General features: G+C 34.0%; 1 protein-coding gene across 1 annotated transcript; it reads left to right on the top strand.

Moving 5' to 3' along the window:
• The first annotated feature begins 1366 nt into the window (after positions 1 to 1366).
• On the top strand, positions 1367 to 12846 carry LOC129005088 (uncharacterized). The gene is made up of 6 exons (XM_054433881.1): positions 1367 to 1548; positions 5616 to 5845; positions 7069 to 7240; positions 8075 to 9106; positions 9906 to 10086; positions 12748 to 12846. The coding sequence occupies exons 1-6, from the start codon at positions 1367 to 1369 to the stop codon at positions 12844 to 12846; spliced, it is 1896 nt and encodes a 631-aa protein (XP_054289856.1).
• Positions 12847 to 16514: the final 3668 nt, after the last annotated feature.

Genomic DNA, 16514 nt, shown 5'->3' with positions numbered 1-16514 from the left:
CACCTCAAACGTTAAAATTGGTCCAGAAATAACGGAGGGGTTTTGTTCACAAAAAAACATCCCTCACGTAATAATATAAGAGATATGACGTCGTACTATGTATTATCTATACTTATTATATAAAAATCTGGTGTCTGTCTGTATGTGTGTTACTAATAGGTGCAAAAACTACTGAACCAACTGGGCTTAAATTTTACAAAAATATAGCTAGCATACCAAGGACCATTATAGGACTATTCATTCACATTTCGATACTGACCATAGGCTTTGCCGCTTTGGATTTAAAGGTTCTGAGGTGAACATTTTAAAAGTAAATATTGATTGGTCTCCATGGATGCGATTAGAACACTAATAATGTTTATTTACATTTGATTTGACATTTCTATGTAAACAAGAAGAACTGCTTAGTTGCATATTTCACAATTTCAGACAGCTGATGCTAAAGAAGTTAAATATAATATTTTCCATAACTATGAGGTTATTTTAATCTAGCATTTTATCATGGATTATTTATTCTAAAACTGTCAATGATTATAGAAAAAAAAGATTCTATAACCGTTGCTGTGAAAACTCCGGCTCTGCTTTGGATTTTTAAAGCGTCTCAGATATGAAAATAATGTTATTGGTATGTTTTCATGGAAACAGTATAAAAATTACAATGTATAGATGTGTGTATGAATTTGGAGGCTACTATAAATAAATTCGAACTGCTTAACATGTGTAAAATTAACTTAACTTAACCTGCAAATCACATTGTTTTTTATACGTATATTTAGGTAAATTTAGTTATTGTGTTTTGCTAAACCTATGCTTAAATTGAACTAAAGAATATCATCAATAACTAAATTGTACGTCATTGATTTTTGTGTTCTAAAATCTGTTGTATATGTGTAACCATATTTAATTATCAAATGGTAATACAAAATACTCTTATTTTATCATAACATAGCTTTCAGTTCACATTTACTTTATTTGATAAATTTTTTTTGTGTTTTGCCACACCACTGATTAAATTAATCCAAGGAAAATACCATAAAACTTAGCAGTACATAGTGTTCTTTTGTTTCTAAAATCAATTAAATATCTGTTACTATGTTTACTTAATGGTAAGTGTGAAAGTTTAAAGGCAATGGACGATGGAACTGATTAAAAGAACTGATTTGTATATTAAGTCCTTTGTTGATATTTTTGTAGAGTAGAATCAGAGATTCAATGAAACATATATGTACTGCATTTGCTATTACCATTGACTATAAATCCTTAAAAGACAACGCATCTAGTACTAAAAAGCGTACCCAGCAAAATATCCTAGCGGAGATTAGCAGAACTAGTTCAGTACCTCTATGCGGTGTCGTTCCTAGCGGCAATGGCTGGAAACTCGTGTAGTAAGTGCTGCGCGTGCACGCGTGCATCCCCGCTCCGCTGCCGACACTCCAGCCAGGTCGCGGTCCTCTTTGATCTCCCTACCGTCCGACTCACCGGCGCCGCCGCATGGTTCGCCTCGCATAGGCCCTGCGCGGTGATGGATCCCTTCACAATATTCTCTAGGCAAACGCGTTGTCGTTTTTATATATTATATTAATTATATATAAATTAATGTATTTATTATATGCATTATTATTTATTTATATTATTTACTATTATTGTATATTTATTATTATTATCACGTACACAGATTTATGCTATATTCGAACCTTTTTAAAAATAGATCCAACTGCCATTACTGCTATAAATATGGCCGTTACAAATGCTGGTAGATTGGTCATGTGTACAGCAACATAAAGCTGTAATAAACATTGAGAACCGTCAAAGTAGGATTGTTTTCACTTATGTTTATGTTTTAATAAGAAATATGTGATACAGTATTGTGCATGTAGAAATGTGTGGGGTACAAATTGGTTTTTCCCATTTTGTCCCAAAAAAAACATGATTTAGCAATTTGTTTCCAAACCATTTTGTAGAGCTTCAAAACCCAAATAATTTAGTATATTGAAGAGTTATTATCTAATGGTTACGGAGAAATAGTTATTTGTGCAACTAGTGAGCAAAGGGAGCAATTGACTCACTCGAGAGAAATACTTAGGCCTACTCATGAGCCGTAGGCGAGTGAGGAATGGTTTCCCGAGTGAGCAGTGAGGCAATTGCACTTTGCACTCGAGTTGTACATTATATTTTTAATTTTTCCTACAGTTACTATAAAACAAATACATTGGAAAAGATAGTGACATCCCTAGTGGAAGAATCACTAAGCAATCATTAAAAAAAAATTTAGTGATACGTAGTGAGATTTGGGACGAGTAAAAATCACTAGAAATCAATCAATAAAATCAATAGCGCAACTTAGTGATACCATTAGAAATTTTTAATGATATCACTAAACATTTTAATGGTGTGTACTGATATCACTAGGCAATTTTAATGATATCACTAAACATTTTAATGGTGTGTACTGATATCACTAGACAATTTTAATGATATCACTAAATATTGTAATGGTGTTTACTGATATCACTAGGCAATTTTAATGATATCACTAAACATTTTAATGGTGTGTACTGATATCACTAGACAATTTTAATGATATCACTAAACCTTTAAATGATGTGAACTGGTATAACTTGTTATTTGTGATGATATTTAGTGATATAACTAAATACTTTTAATGATACTTAGTTATAACACTTTGTGTTTTGTTATAAAGCTAAACAAGTTTACTGACCTTTGGTGATGACACTTCATGTTTCTAATGAAATCACTAGAAACCCCTATTGAAATTTAGTTAGCTATATAAATTCTAAAAGGTGGAAAACAAAATAGACATAAAAACAAATAATAGTTTATCATTTTTAAAATTTACATTGAGCTAACTATAAAATTTTAACTTCAGTTCACTTAAACATAACAATAAGACAATGACTAACTTTCAATAAATTAACACACATTTCAAGACATTAGTGGATTTTGAAACTTGCAACATATACGGCACTTCAGCTGCTTCAGATCCCTTAAAAAGGAAATGCAAATTATAGTTTATTATTTTTAAATTGTGCATTGAGCAAATAAATCCTTAGACAATCATTGCTTCTTAAAAAAAAAACAGATATTCCTAAAGTTCCTAAAGTTCTAACAGCCAGCGTCACTTTGTGACTACAAAATCCGTGATATAGCATATTTGAAATAAGTTACGGATTTCTATTGCAAATCTTAAAAATAGAAAAAAGCTAACGTAAGTTCTTATTTACAATTTATACAAATAAGTTTGCAATATTTTACTTGAATTCACTACAACATCACCAACTGTAACGATTTTCGTATGGATGTAAACGAATTTGTAGCATTTTCATCTGTTGTTATGTAAACAAATTAAAATCTATATAGAATTACAGTTTTGTCTGTACATTGCTTAGAATCATGCAGTTTTTGGTTTTTTTACGTTTCATAGCCTAAGAAAGCCGAAACGAGTCGTATCTAAATTTCTGTCTGTATGTCTGTTTGTCCAGTCTGTGACTCCGTCTGTAACGCCAAAATGTCATTTTACGCGGCCTACTCCTAGAAAACTAGAGTAACGATCAAGGTTCTAATCATTTTTCTGTATTTACTGGATTGGTGAGAGTCTCTTTGGCTATAAAAAAATTGCCTCGCTTCTTTGAAAACAAAATAACGAACCACCAAAAACCCAATCTTGTTCGATTTTTGTCAAATTTTCTCCCAATGTTTACTATTACATTTTATGAAATAACGATCAGCTGTTTGGATTAGTTCTCACTTCTAGCTGTCACTGATATGTTTACATTAAAAGTTGTTTACAAATAACCATTTTCGATCAAGTTTAGTCAGCACATCCAAACCAAGTGAGATTAAAAACTTTGTGCCTTACTTAACAGGTTTAATTAATCGCAAGTGCAACGATTGTTCTTGAGTTTTGATAACCGGGGAAAATGCCGTGAATTAGTGTTGTATCAGTGCAAGGAAACTTACATTTTTTTTAATCATCGTCACCAATACCGTAGCTTACAAAGGTTTCCACTCATTGACGGTGATTGAAGGACAGTTATGTAAAGTGCAAAGTAAAAAATCACAAGTGGGTGATCGTGTATGTTGCTGCGATCTTGGAAGATCTTTCTGATTTCGCTGTGATCGTACCGCAACGGAGGTTTAACTTCAGATGTAGCTAAACTCGATTTTCCAATGTGTCACTTTTGGTTTCTACTTACTTACATTTCGACAACGATATCGGTACTTTTCCTACTTAGGAAGTAAAACTACAAACGTACAAAACCCCAGATTTGTGCGTTTTGTGTCACATTTCCTCCGAATGTTTGCTAGATATATGTACCGATTATCGTTTAGAGATTACGTAATCTTTTAAATAAGAAACCTTTGTTTGGATAAAGGTGGTTTCTTCAAACTGCCATTAATTATGTTAACATTAAAAGCTTCTTACAAATAATGCTACTTATGGGAAATATCTTTGATTTTCGAAAACTTAAAAACTTTTAAAACCAAAGTATTTGTGTGTGTATGTCTGTATGTAACACATTAATGTCCTTATTTTTCGTGGAAATGACAAGAGCACCATTGTTAATAAAAATTTAAACCCGAATAAAGTGTGCAGTAGTGAGGTTGAGGAAGTGTTTTAACTACTTTTAACCAGTATGAAAAGTAACTTTAAATTACAGGCCTACCTTAGGGCTATGCCTCATAGATCTATACTGTAAAGCAATTCCTTTCATCGTTTGATATAAAATATGGACTAACACGATCGGGTGATATTTAATTGCGAAGCATTCGTTTTGGCTTTGAAACTGTCAGATATTGTATTTGAGAAGGTTTATATGTATTCCTAAACAGTTATAGTTTTGCCATCATATCTGGAACAATGCACACTAAATATGCAAACCAAACTCCTGTTCTGAATATAAGGGGTCTTTTATAGTATTCGTGGGTTTTAACTTACTACTAGATTCCCGTACGTAGAACGGGCAAACAGTTAGTGTTGACATGAAAAAGTTAAGATGATTGACAACTGATTGATGATTGACAGATGATTAATAAACTCTGAAATGTTAAAAGCCTATTGGACGAAAATCTTTCACGGGTTATCATCTAAACCCACAAAAGGCACATCTAAATAATTGGAGCTTTAAAATTGATACCCAAAATGCCTAGGAAAATAAATATTTAGGGGTCAATGTGCTGAATACAAACATCCAACAAATTCTTTTAATAATATAAATTTCAATGGTATATTTGGGAATTTACCGCTAAGCTAACATCCATTCTGTAAAAAATAATTTTTTCTATATTTCAATTTTTTTAAATCCCTGGATGCAGATTGAAAATTAAAGTAGTTCTGGGTAAATGGGTAGTAGGGGTATGGTGTTGGTATATGTGTGTGTAAGTGTGAAAAAATGTGTGTGTAGGTATGACAAATTTAATTAAACCATAGGAATTGGGTAGGTATCGATGCTCGGTTGCGGTCATAATATAATCGCATCGTTGGGGTCCAATGCAGTAGCAGTGGAACTGGAAGTATGGTGAGAGGACAGAGAGTGAAGAGTTAAATAAAGGGACGGTGTGGTGTACGTGTAGTTACGTGCGCGTGTGCGCTGTAGCGATCCGGCAGCACGGCGTACTCTGTCTAGTGTCTGTACTGCGAGAGCGAGTGCGAGTGCGCCGAGTGCGGGCCGGGCCGCCGGGCGCCGGGCGCCGGGCGGGAGTGCGCTGCCAGCACTCTCTGGCAGAGAAGGAATAAAACAATTGACTCACGCGCTGTCTTTCGGAGGTGCAGACCAACTAACTGAACCCACGGACCTGGCTCAGCTCCGACCAATACAATGGGCCCGTATGTATGCATTGTCTTTTAAGGATTTATAGTCAATGCTATTAGGCTCTCTAGGACCATTGAGTATAAACCTAACCCTAAAATAAGTATAAATAAGTATAAGTATAAGTATAAGTATAAGTATAAGTATAAGTATAAAAGTAATAAGTATAAACCTAAAAAAAAAATTAAACCCTAAACTATATACAAGATGATGATGATGATGATGATGATGAGAGCCAAGTACATTTATATATTGGTTGGCATGCTATATAATACTGAAAAATATTTTGGTTTATCCTTGTCGCCGAAACGTAAGTTCTTCGCCAAATAGACACCTTTGGTATTAACGAAACCTTTTTAATTTTCCTAAAACTAATGTGTAATTTTAATAAAATATGAATTAAAACCAAACGAAACATCTGAGAGGAGGAGGAGACTGTTTGTCAAGTCATAAAGTTTTGCGAACTCAACAATGTTACAAAAGGCAAAACCCGCGCCCAAATCAGGGGCTACAAAATTCCAAGGACAGGCGAGGGAGGGCCCGTCATTTCGCAGAAGGACGAGTTTTATGACTCTGCTAAAAGCCGAATAGTGGCCCTAAAATAATTGAATGAACGTTAGACTCTATGTGTTGACACGAGGAAACTAGTTAAACATACTGGACTAACTTATTATGAGTATGCGTAAAAATTCCCTAAGCCTATCTATATTTAAAAAAAGTAACTAAACATTACAAAGAGCCATATGATGTTAGTCTGTTATGAAACAGTTTATTGATTCGTTCAACACTATAGTTATCATCTTAAAATCCGCACCATGGTGTTACAGCGTCGTTTTAATCCAATCCAATACCATCTAAATAGGTCTATTAGTATATTTTAATATGCAACCTAAATACGCAATTATAAAATAGTTTCTTTAACGTTTACCTATTAATAATGTAAATGTAAACAAAGACTCTTTGCGTAGTAAGTGTATACAGTAAACCATCTAATATATAACCTAAATACAGTATAAAGTGAAACACTCTAGAATTATGATTAAAAACTATGTGTAAACAATTTCTTTGAACGAGCAAACTGTAAGGTTAACGTTTATCAAAATCAGATATAAAACATACAGATATCACTTATAAAATTAAGTATTGTCTGTGGAATACACGGACTAATGAAATATTATATGCTGTAGATATGCTACCAAGGGTGTAATATCAAATTCTATTTTTTATTGTGTATTTTCAGGACCTGTGGCTGGGACGTCATCGAGTGGCCAAGAACTACCCCTGCTATCTACAACTTCTCACACATCTCTTCATTACACCGGTCCTTCTTGTTCCTCCACTCCCTATGCTAGTTACTCTGTTCAACATACGCGGACATCTGAACAAAGTAAACCAATGGATCAGTCGCCTAAGTACGTTAAACACGTTGGAAGAGCAATAACCAAAAGGAAATTAATGATGGGCGAAGATACCCCGAGAAAAGTAAAACTACGTAAGCGTCTTACCAAAGTAAAAACAACCCTTCGTCAACGATCTGCGCAGCTCAAACGGATTAAATCCAGACATACGACCATAAGTAAACATACTGTTTACAAGGCTGCATGTAAGGAGATTAAAAGCAATGCATTTAAAACACTTTTGAAGATGCAAATGATGCACACGAAACGAAGCAACTGGTCAGATGATGAAAAACAATTGGCCATGGAAATGTTTTACAGATCGCCGACCTTATACAACAACATGCGTGACCAAAAAAACTTCAACTTGCCATCACGCTCAACCATTTCAAGGTGGCTTAATGTAATGGAATTGAAACCAGGGATTAGTGAAGAACTACTTAAGTTATTGAAGATCAAAGTAAATAACATGTCTCCTCTGGAAAAACAAGTGACATTGATGTCCGACGAAATGGCTATTAAAAAAATTTACAGTTCAATGAAAAAAGAGATGTCATCGAAGGTTTTGAAGACTTGGGCGCCTATGGAAGGACGCCAAGAGTAGGAGACCACGTTTTAATGTTCTTGATCAGGGGCCTGGCGTATAAATGGAAGATGCCAGTAGCCTATTATGTCACTAGCCGTACAATGTCAGGAGACATGATTGCCACTGTGTTGAAAGACTGCATAACGTCACTGAGCAACATTGGTCTCAACATACGAACAGTTACTTGTGATCAGGGGACCAACAACCAAAAGGCTGCAGCAATTCTAAAGGTTACCGAATCATCACCATATTTCACCGTACAGGAAAAGAAGATTTTTTTTTATTTTTGATGCTCCACACTTGTTCAAGTCGATAAGAAATGCTCTTCTGAAAACAAACATCCAACATGGTGATGGAGTTTGGGCCAAATGGGACCACTTTGTGACCTTGTACAACTTAGACAGCAAATCAGATAAAGCCAGATCATTATGCAAAATTACTGAAAAACATGTCGCGCCAAACGCTTTTGACAGAATGAAAGTGAAATTGGCGACACAGGTATTCAGCCATTCTGTCACTGCCGCCATGCAAACCGCTGTGGGCACTGGCCAGCTACCAGCTGATGCAGTAAACACGGCAACCTTCATCGGGAGACTTAACGACATTTTTGATTGCTTGAATAGCAAAGTTCAGTTTGACGCTAATCCACTGAAATGTGCAATCTCTTCTACCGACGCTGGCCTTCGTGTAGGAGAAACATTGAAAAATGCATTACCGTGGATACAGACCTGGCGGTGCGATAAAAAAACAAGCAGATCACTCAGCCGACCTCCTTGTTTTTCAGGGTTGTACCAAACAGTGTCGTCAGTCCTTCAACTTTGGAATGACATCAAGGAAGAGGACACCAAGTATCTCCTGACGAATCGTTTGACACAAGACGCCTTGGAGAATGAGTTTGGAATTGCAAGGCAAAGGTGTGGTTATGAAAAAAACCCATCTGCCATGCAGTTCCGTCAAAATCTGCGTCACAGAATCCAAGTGACACTAATGAAACCACCGGAGTCTGCTAATTGTGAAATAGACGATGACGTCATCCTCACTGCGTCCGATCTGGATAAAATCAGCGACACCGAAGATGAAGAAGGAGATGGTGATGGTGATGGCGAAGACCAAGTGAGAAACGTCGATGTGTCTATGTCAACTACAGAAGGAAGTGGACTTGAAGACATGGAAGTTGACGACCCAGACGACATAGTCCAATCTGACGACTCGGATATTGACCTTGACGCCGAACATATACAGCCACCTCAAATTGCCCCAGATCAACAACCAACGCTGGAAAGCTGTTCTGTTCAGTAAGTAAATATCAGCTCAAGTACGCCTTTAAATTTGTCACTTTATTAGGTAACTAACGTAAAGTAATGTCATAAACACTCAATTCATAACAAATTTTCACAACTAAAGAATTATTTTTTATGGAATTTTTAAACTCTAACAGTTTTTTCACTAAAATAAACAATGCAATTATTATAAAATCAGTAAATTCAACGTATCACCATAGTTTGCTTCCTACTGGTAATACAGTTCACAGGCATATTAAATACGGAAAAAGAGCAAGAGTTGAAAATACTTTTTTGCTCGTTTAGTTAACTATATTGTTCGTCATATTGCGCAATTGCTTAAGCAAACTAAGTTATAAAACGGCAACACTTTTAAGATAAAGATAACCTCTCAAAATGATTAATGCTGTTAGTATAGGATTCAGACAAACTACGTCATTTGTTTATGTTTATGATCCATACCAGCCTTTCTAATATTCGTGGTGTAGGCCTACATTATACTATCGGCATGTCGAACTGTTAACAAGAATGCAACAATAAGCTAAATCAGATTAAAACCAGCGAAACATACTTTAGATACGTGCGATTGCTTATTATCGAAGCTTACACCAACTGTGTTTACAGTTTACAACAACTAATTTTAACTATCTAGGGACTAAAAATGGTATTTACTCCCTAGGGAGTGAATGAGCTACTTAAGACTAGCATGAAAAAGTTGAATATAGGTTTGAAGGGAATACCCCTAAAAACGGTTCTATAAAACAAAAACAAATCAAAATCAAATGTCTTGTGTTACAATTTCAATGTATTTCAGGTATGTTGCTGGATATTTAGCGAAGATTTGCTTGAAGAAATTCTCATGTGAAGAATGCAGCCGAGAGCTTACAACAGGTGCCCAGCTCAGTGACGAAAATGAGCTGCTGATTCTTCACAGGAGTTATTCCACAAAAGATGGAACAAGCCATCTGACTGCTCCATCCAAGGAAATGGCATCCGTAACAGACGTCATGTTTTTTTCTTTTAAAGAAAACTTTCAAAAAATGAAGCATATAGTAGGGGTCAAGTCATCCTTGATGTCTTCAATCAAAAAGGACATTATGAAGAAACATAGAGAATGGCTAAAACTAGAGTCTACTTGCAGGGAGCATCGCGACTTCGTAGTCAACTTCCTTGTGCGTTTGAAAATTATAAAAACTGTGCTGTGGACGTCCCGTAGCTTAAGAATGGCCCGCTACGGAAAATCTACTACAAAATCAGTACCACATCAACGTAAACTAAAAAATTTGCAACACTTGTAAACTTTGTTCAAGAGCTTCTTGTCATACACGCATATCTCAAAACTACGTAACCATAGATCAATGGATGAAGGCCAATAACTATTTTGTATTATTTATTACTTGAGTATCTTTTGCACATTGGTGCATCTTGTAAACTATTTTTAATTCACGACATTCGTTTATTTAATCATTCAGCTGGTTTCATTATTTCTTTAATATCGCGATTATTCTATGGTGTAAATTGTAGTATTTTTCCCATGACATATGTTTAGTAAGCTGTTTCGTTTTCCTTATTTAGTTTACTGTATACCTTGTAAACTCTAGTATTTTAACATTACATACGTTTCGTAAGCAGGTTCGTTGCGTTTTAATATCGTGGTTATTGTATAGTGTAATTTGTTTTATTAAGTTCATGAAAAACGTTTAGTGAGTCTTTTCGTGGATTGTTTAGTATCGTGATTATCCTATGGTGTAAATTTTAGTATTTTGTGCATAACTTGTGCTTAGTTAGCTGTTTGTATTTGTTTTGTTTTTTTTTTTTTGTTACTGTTTCTCTATTAAACTGTAAGTTCTTGTATATATATATATATATACACGTTTCGTTATTAGCTTTTTCTTTGAGATTCGGTATCACGGTTAATCTATTGTGTAAATTGTAGTATTTTTTACAAGATATACGTTTAGTTAGCAATTTCGTTGTTTTGCTATATTTTTTCGTTTACTGTATGACTTGTAAATTCTTTGTAGAATAATTGTAGTTTTTGGTCCATGACGTACGTTTAGTAAGCGGATATGTTTCTTTTTTTGGTATTTCGTTTACTATATAAGTTACCCTGTAAACTGTATTTTTTGTACAATGCGTATTTCTTTGGTTACCCGTTGTTCTTTAAATACGTATTCAGATTATTCAGGAGTGTATTTTTTTTCAATGGCATACGTAGAGTTACCGGTTTGATTTATATTGCCTTTTTTTTACATTACTATTTCCATATGATTAGTCAGCTGTTCGTTTTTGTGCATTACCATTTCCATATGTTTAGTCTGCTGTTCCGTTGTTTTTTAAAGCGATTATTCTAGGCCTAGGGTGTAAACTGTAGTATTTTGTTCATGTAATACTTTGAGTTAGATATTTGATTTTTTCATTGCGTTGTGCTAGGTTAAAAACGTCGTATTTGTTGATGAATTTGTTTGTTTAGCCGTAGTTTCCTTCTTCCTTGTTTTATAACGCATTTTAATACTAAATTATTAATAGTAAGTAATTATTTGATGTAATAGGAAAATTGTTTTTACAAGATTTGTTCGTATTTTTCTTTTCGTCATTATTCTATTATGCCTTTAAAGTATTTATAGTAAAATTCTTATAGCAATATGTATTTTTCAATTCATAACTTTGTATTGAGCCTCGATTTTGTTTGATTTATAATGTATTTATTTATTGGTATACTTGATTAGCAAATTTATTATATCAAGCCAATTTTACAAAGATTTTTAAAGATAAGGCTCTGTAAATACCTTTGTAGTTGTACACTCGTACTGTCAACCAGTTCATATGAAGTAATGGTATAAAGATTTTTAAAAATTAAAGTGTCTGTCGATACCCTTGTACTTGTACTCTTGTAGTTACAACCAGTTCATATGAAGTTAATGGTATAAAGATAAAAAAGATTAAACTGCCTGTACATACTCTTTTACTTGTACTCTTGTAGGCCTAGTGTAAAGCCGAATCATAACTATGCATATTTTTGAAACGTTCTTCTCTCGTAGAATAAAGTGAAAGTAGCGCGTGTTATGTCACCGAGGAAGAATATGTAGCCTACAGTGGTTTGGGAATCAGGGGTGTACGACTTAACCGATGGTACCAGACAAATAATAAGGCGTAAAAATAAACACTGAAATAATTTTATAACACTTACCATATTAAAATTCTAGTAAATATTTTCATTTAAAACTTAAAGTAATAAAGAAATTTAGGATTTATGTTATAGAATTTTGTTAAATAAGCAGTGCATATGCATTATCGTACGTGTTCTTAGTTTTAAGTTTATTATATTATGTAGAGAATATGTAAACCCACAACAGAAATAAAACAAACTTAGTTGTAATATCAATATAATAAACTATCGGTTAAACGATAAAAATGGTTTGCTATAAAGTTGATCAGTATTGAACGTAAAAAGAAAGGCAAAATTTTTTTACAAACCTTTGTAATTTGATGTGAGTTTAAAATCATGATAGACCTTCAAGTAAGTGAATCATATACAGAAAAAATAAATAAAATTGGGATTCCTGTATAGCCTACAATTAATTGTAGCATTACAATATTGACAAATAACTTTTTAATTGAGTAATGTATGGATAAAATTATGTTATATTTGTTAGAGGCAGTTGTTGCCCGTTCATGTTCATTGCATTCGCTTTGTAGAGACAGCTCGACCGGTGAGGGAGAGGCCGGTTGCTGTGGGAAGTGACGGTGAGTAGGGGGGGGGGAGGAGACTGACGCGCGAGCGTGGAGCAGGCTACCTTAACACAGCGTGTCTCAACGCAGAGCAGGTGAGCTCAGCCGGGCTCAGCGGCGTACTGCATTACCATTGACTACCACGACCCAAGCGTCAGCGGCCCGAACTACGTCGTCAAAAGCGGTACCGACTAACAGTATAGCGGTGGGCTCTCTAGGTTCTCTAGGCTCTCTAGGACTCTCTAACGCTGACGATCCATCATTAAAACACGAAATAAAACAAGATTGTAGCGGTAGCTTAAATAAACTTTTTAGTAGTAGGCCTATTTGTAAGTAGTGGTAATAGTTCATAGTACACAGTAGTAAAAATACCAAAAAGTATGTGGGGTGAAGCCGACTTGCAACAGCGAGTTCTCCATAATTGTTCGAAAAAACAAGTGGTATTTTTAGATTTAAATAAATTGCTTTTGCACGAATTTAAGACTATCCATAAACATAAATACTTAATCAGCCTGAGTTTGTTAATCTGTTTGATGTAGTTTCATGCCATACACGGTTTTCTGAACAGGAGTGAACGTGTTAAAGCAGTAATCCGCTAATCGTCGAAACTCTCTCAGTACAATAGTAAATGACGACTAAAGTTCTTTTTGACCTTCAATAGGCCTACAATATTTTAATGTCAATAAAACTTGTCTCGCCAAAATAAATTCATTAAAATTAGATGCAATGTTTATAGAAATATTAACTTAACTCAAAAAGAAACAGTATAAAATAAAAATAGGTTACCTAAAAAATATGATTTTGAATTTTCTCGTTGGTGTCGGTTATGGAGTTAACAGTAATTTTAAATTACATATATATATTGTTGGTGGTTATCATAATGACAGTTGTTGATATGGGAACTAAAGTATTTACAGTTGCTATCGGTACACAGCTTTAACACATTTGTATCTTACCTGTTTTCCCCCCATTCGCACAGTACAGAACTCGTTAGTAGAATTATTCGTTTCCATTTTTTGCTTAAACTTTCATCTTCATGTATTCAACACCCTTTTATAAATATATTTACCTACATAGCAATTAGTTACAATTCTGGTCTGGATATCTAACGTGCATTTGTGGGTGAGATGAAATATGAGAACGATTTTTGTGACTGATAACTTTCTCCATATATTTCTTCTGGTGTTTATGTATATTTATTCATTGGGACTGTTGACCTAACTGTTAGTGAAATTATTTTAACGGATACCATAAATTATGTTACGTACATAAATATCCTAAAATTTCATGTAAACATATATCTTTGACATTAAATATATTCGAAAAATAAAGAAATAAGAGCAAACAATCGGATTTTTTTGTTGGGTGTAAAAAAAATATTACTGATATAGGGAGATTGAACTGCTTTGTTTGGCCCGTAGTCTGAAAAGCTACCTGCTGAGTACTATGACATGTGGGTCAAGGTCAGCTGAAGCGGAGAAGTGACCAGGTCGTTTCATCGTCCCTCCCATCCACTTACCATTATTATTAGGCTCTCTCACGTACAACACTCAGATTCTCATACCACTGATAAACATTGCTGTTGAAAGATGGTCCTGCTATTCTGTTAACAAGTATTTGTAGGTATTTCTACTTCACATTATTTTATAATTAACTACTCATGTATCGAATATTTATTATTAAAAGTCATTAAAAGCTACCGCAGACGATTCGATTATAAGTGTTTGATGTATTTTGATTCAGAGTAGGGCCTACGCAATTTTGATAGATACAAAATATAATTAAACAATTGTTTTTAACAACTAATTATTTATAACTATATAAATGCAATTGAAGGTTTGTCAATGTGTTGGTTTTCAGATTGTCAAATATATAAATCAAACGGGGATTAGCTTAATTAACAAACTTTACTCAAGTGTTAGTCTAATAGTGAAGCGAAGTTACTTGTATTTCAACTTATTAAAATAGGTCACTTGTAAGCTTAGCCTTCGGTTTATCCCTGAATAACACTTTTAATTTAAAATGTGCATAACAAACTTATAGCGTTGCATGAGTTTGTTATACATCAGTGCAACAAATTTATAGTAAATAATAACTAGTTGTTACCCACGGGCATCATCCGTTTGACTTCATAAGTATTAAAACTATTGATTGGTAAGGTTAAGCTGAAATAAACAAAACAGAATATAGTAATACAAACGTGTAATCTCACCTGATTTTAATAAGGTAATACATTGAAAGAATAACATACAAATGAATATAGCTGAGGTATTTTAACATTAGGTATATGGAAGTTTCCCTTTGGAAAGCAATTACGGCCTTATAGGGCAATTTAAGAAGCAATGGATAGTTTTGCGAAAGGTTTCTCGTTATGACGAACATTTTAAGTATATGGTTTATGGGGGTGTGACTTGTAGTTATCTCAAAAGTTCATGGGTACTTTTGGCTTTATATATAGATCTAACGTTAATTTGTAGCTGGTATCAAAGTAAGAAGGGTTTACTTTATTTCCCTAATACAGGGGGGCTGAAAAGCTACTTAAATTCCCCCTTAAATTTACAACCAATTGAAATATTTGAAATCTGTTTGCGGCAACCTTCTTAGATATGAGGGGCTACAAGAAATAAATATGGTCAATTTGGAACATTTTGCCCATAGGGGTAGCGGGGGTAGGGGGTAGCTCAAAATTTTCAAACGATAAGTATAGTCGAGTTTGGTATCATTTTACAGGTCTTGACGAAACATAACAACTAACATAAAGAAAATATAAATCGGACCACCAAAATCAAAATGGCAGTTCAAAAATACTTTTAATAACCATTGACTCACTCATTTTAATTGCCATTTTAGCGAATTTCCCTATTACCGTAGGTGGCACGGTAAGACCTAGACCCGGGACCGATTTAATTTTTCATTTTGATGTCCCCAGAGGCCAAAAACACTATTCGTTAAAATTTTTATATATGTATATATATATATATATAGACATATATATATATATATATATATATATACGTCCGTGAACGCGATAACTTGAGTAATTTTTGTCCGATTTTGATGAAATTTGGTTTAAAGGTGTAAAGCGGGATAAACTTGAATGAGTTCGCGAACCAGCATGATCGGACCATGGGAACGGGGCTTTACGGGGGGTTTTATGGGGTAAAAATTGGTTTTTCTCACTTTTGACCCTCAAAACACAAAATTTCCCAATTTCTCTTTAGACCTTTTTAAAGAGCTTAAAAAAACAAATAATTTAGTATTTGAAAGTATTTTTGTTCGATTATTAATAACGGAGAAAATTTAAAAAATTGTAAATTTAAAATTCCCATGTTATTCTTATGGAGAATATTGTCAAATGTTGTAGTTTGCTTGTTTATGAATATATTTTGATCAAACTTGGCAAATTTATTTATTTTCTACTAAGCTATCGATATTTTACTCAAAAACACACTTTATTAGTTTCCTTGTAGCAGCAAAACTAGGTACTCGTTAAACCTAATGTTATTAAAATATATTTAACTGAAAATCAATTCAGACAAATGGAAATTCGCTTAGTCGGCAGGTTTGCTGCGGTGGGGGTATTGTTATTAATAGTTCGACTTCTATTTTATTTATGTTAATTGTTTAATAATGCCATAAACAAATATTATTTATTCAGGTCAGAGTTAATTGATCCAATGAAACAGCTACG

This window comes from Macrosteles quadrilineatus, unplaced genomic scaffold (genome assembly GCF_028750875.1).
Source record: "Macrosteles quadrilineatus isolate MER2022 unplaced genomic scaffold, UCM_ALF_1.0 Scaffold_15__1_contigs__length_3749704, whole genome shotgun sequence".
In the NCBI taxonomy this organism is placed as follows: Eukaryota; Metazoa; Arthropoda; class Insecta; order Hemiptera; family Cicadellidae; genus Macrosteles; species Macrosteles quadrilineatus.
The sequence above is the reverse complement of the archived record's forward strand: the minus strand, read 5'-3'. Positions and strand labels throughout refer to the sequence as shown.

What these genes read in the sequence shown, in the direction of transcription:
- LOC129005088 (XM_054433881.1), top strand. Translation starts at nt 1,367, where the DNA reads ATGGCTGGAAACTCGTGTAGTAAGTGCTGCGCGTGCACGCGTGCATCC. An exon ending in CCCTTCACAATATTCTCTAG is followed by an intron (nt 1,549 to 5,615) that starts GCAAACGCGTTG and finishes TGTGCGCTGTAG; the next exon opens with CGATCCGGCAGCACGGCGTA. An exon ending in CCAATGGATCAGTCGCCTAA is followed by an intron (nt 7,241 to 8,074) that starts GTACGTTAAACA and finishes TTCACCGTACAG; the next exon opens with GAAAAGAAGATTTTTTTTTA.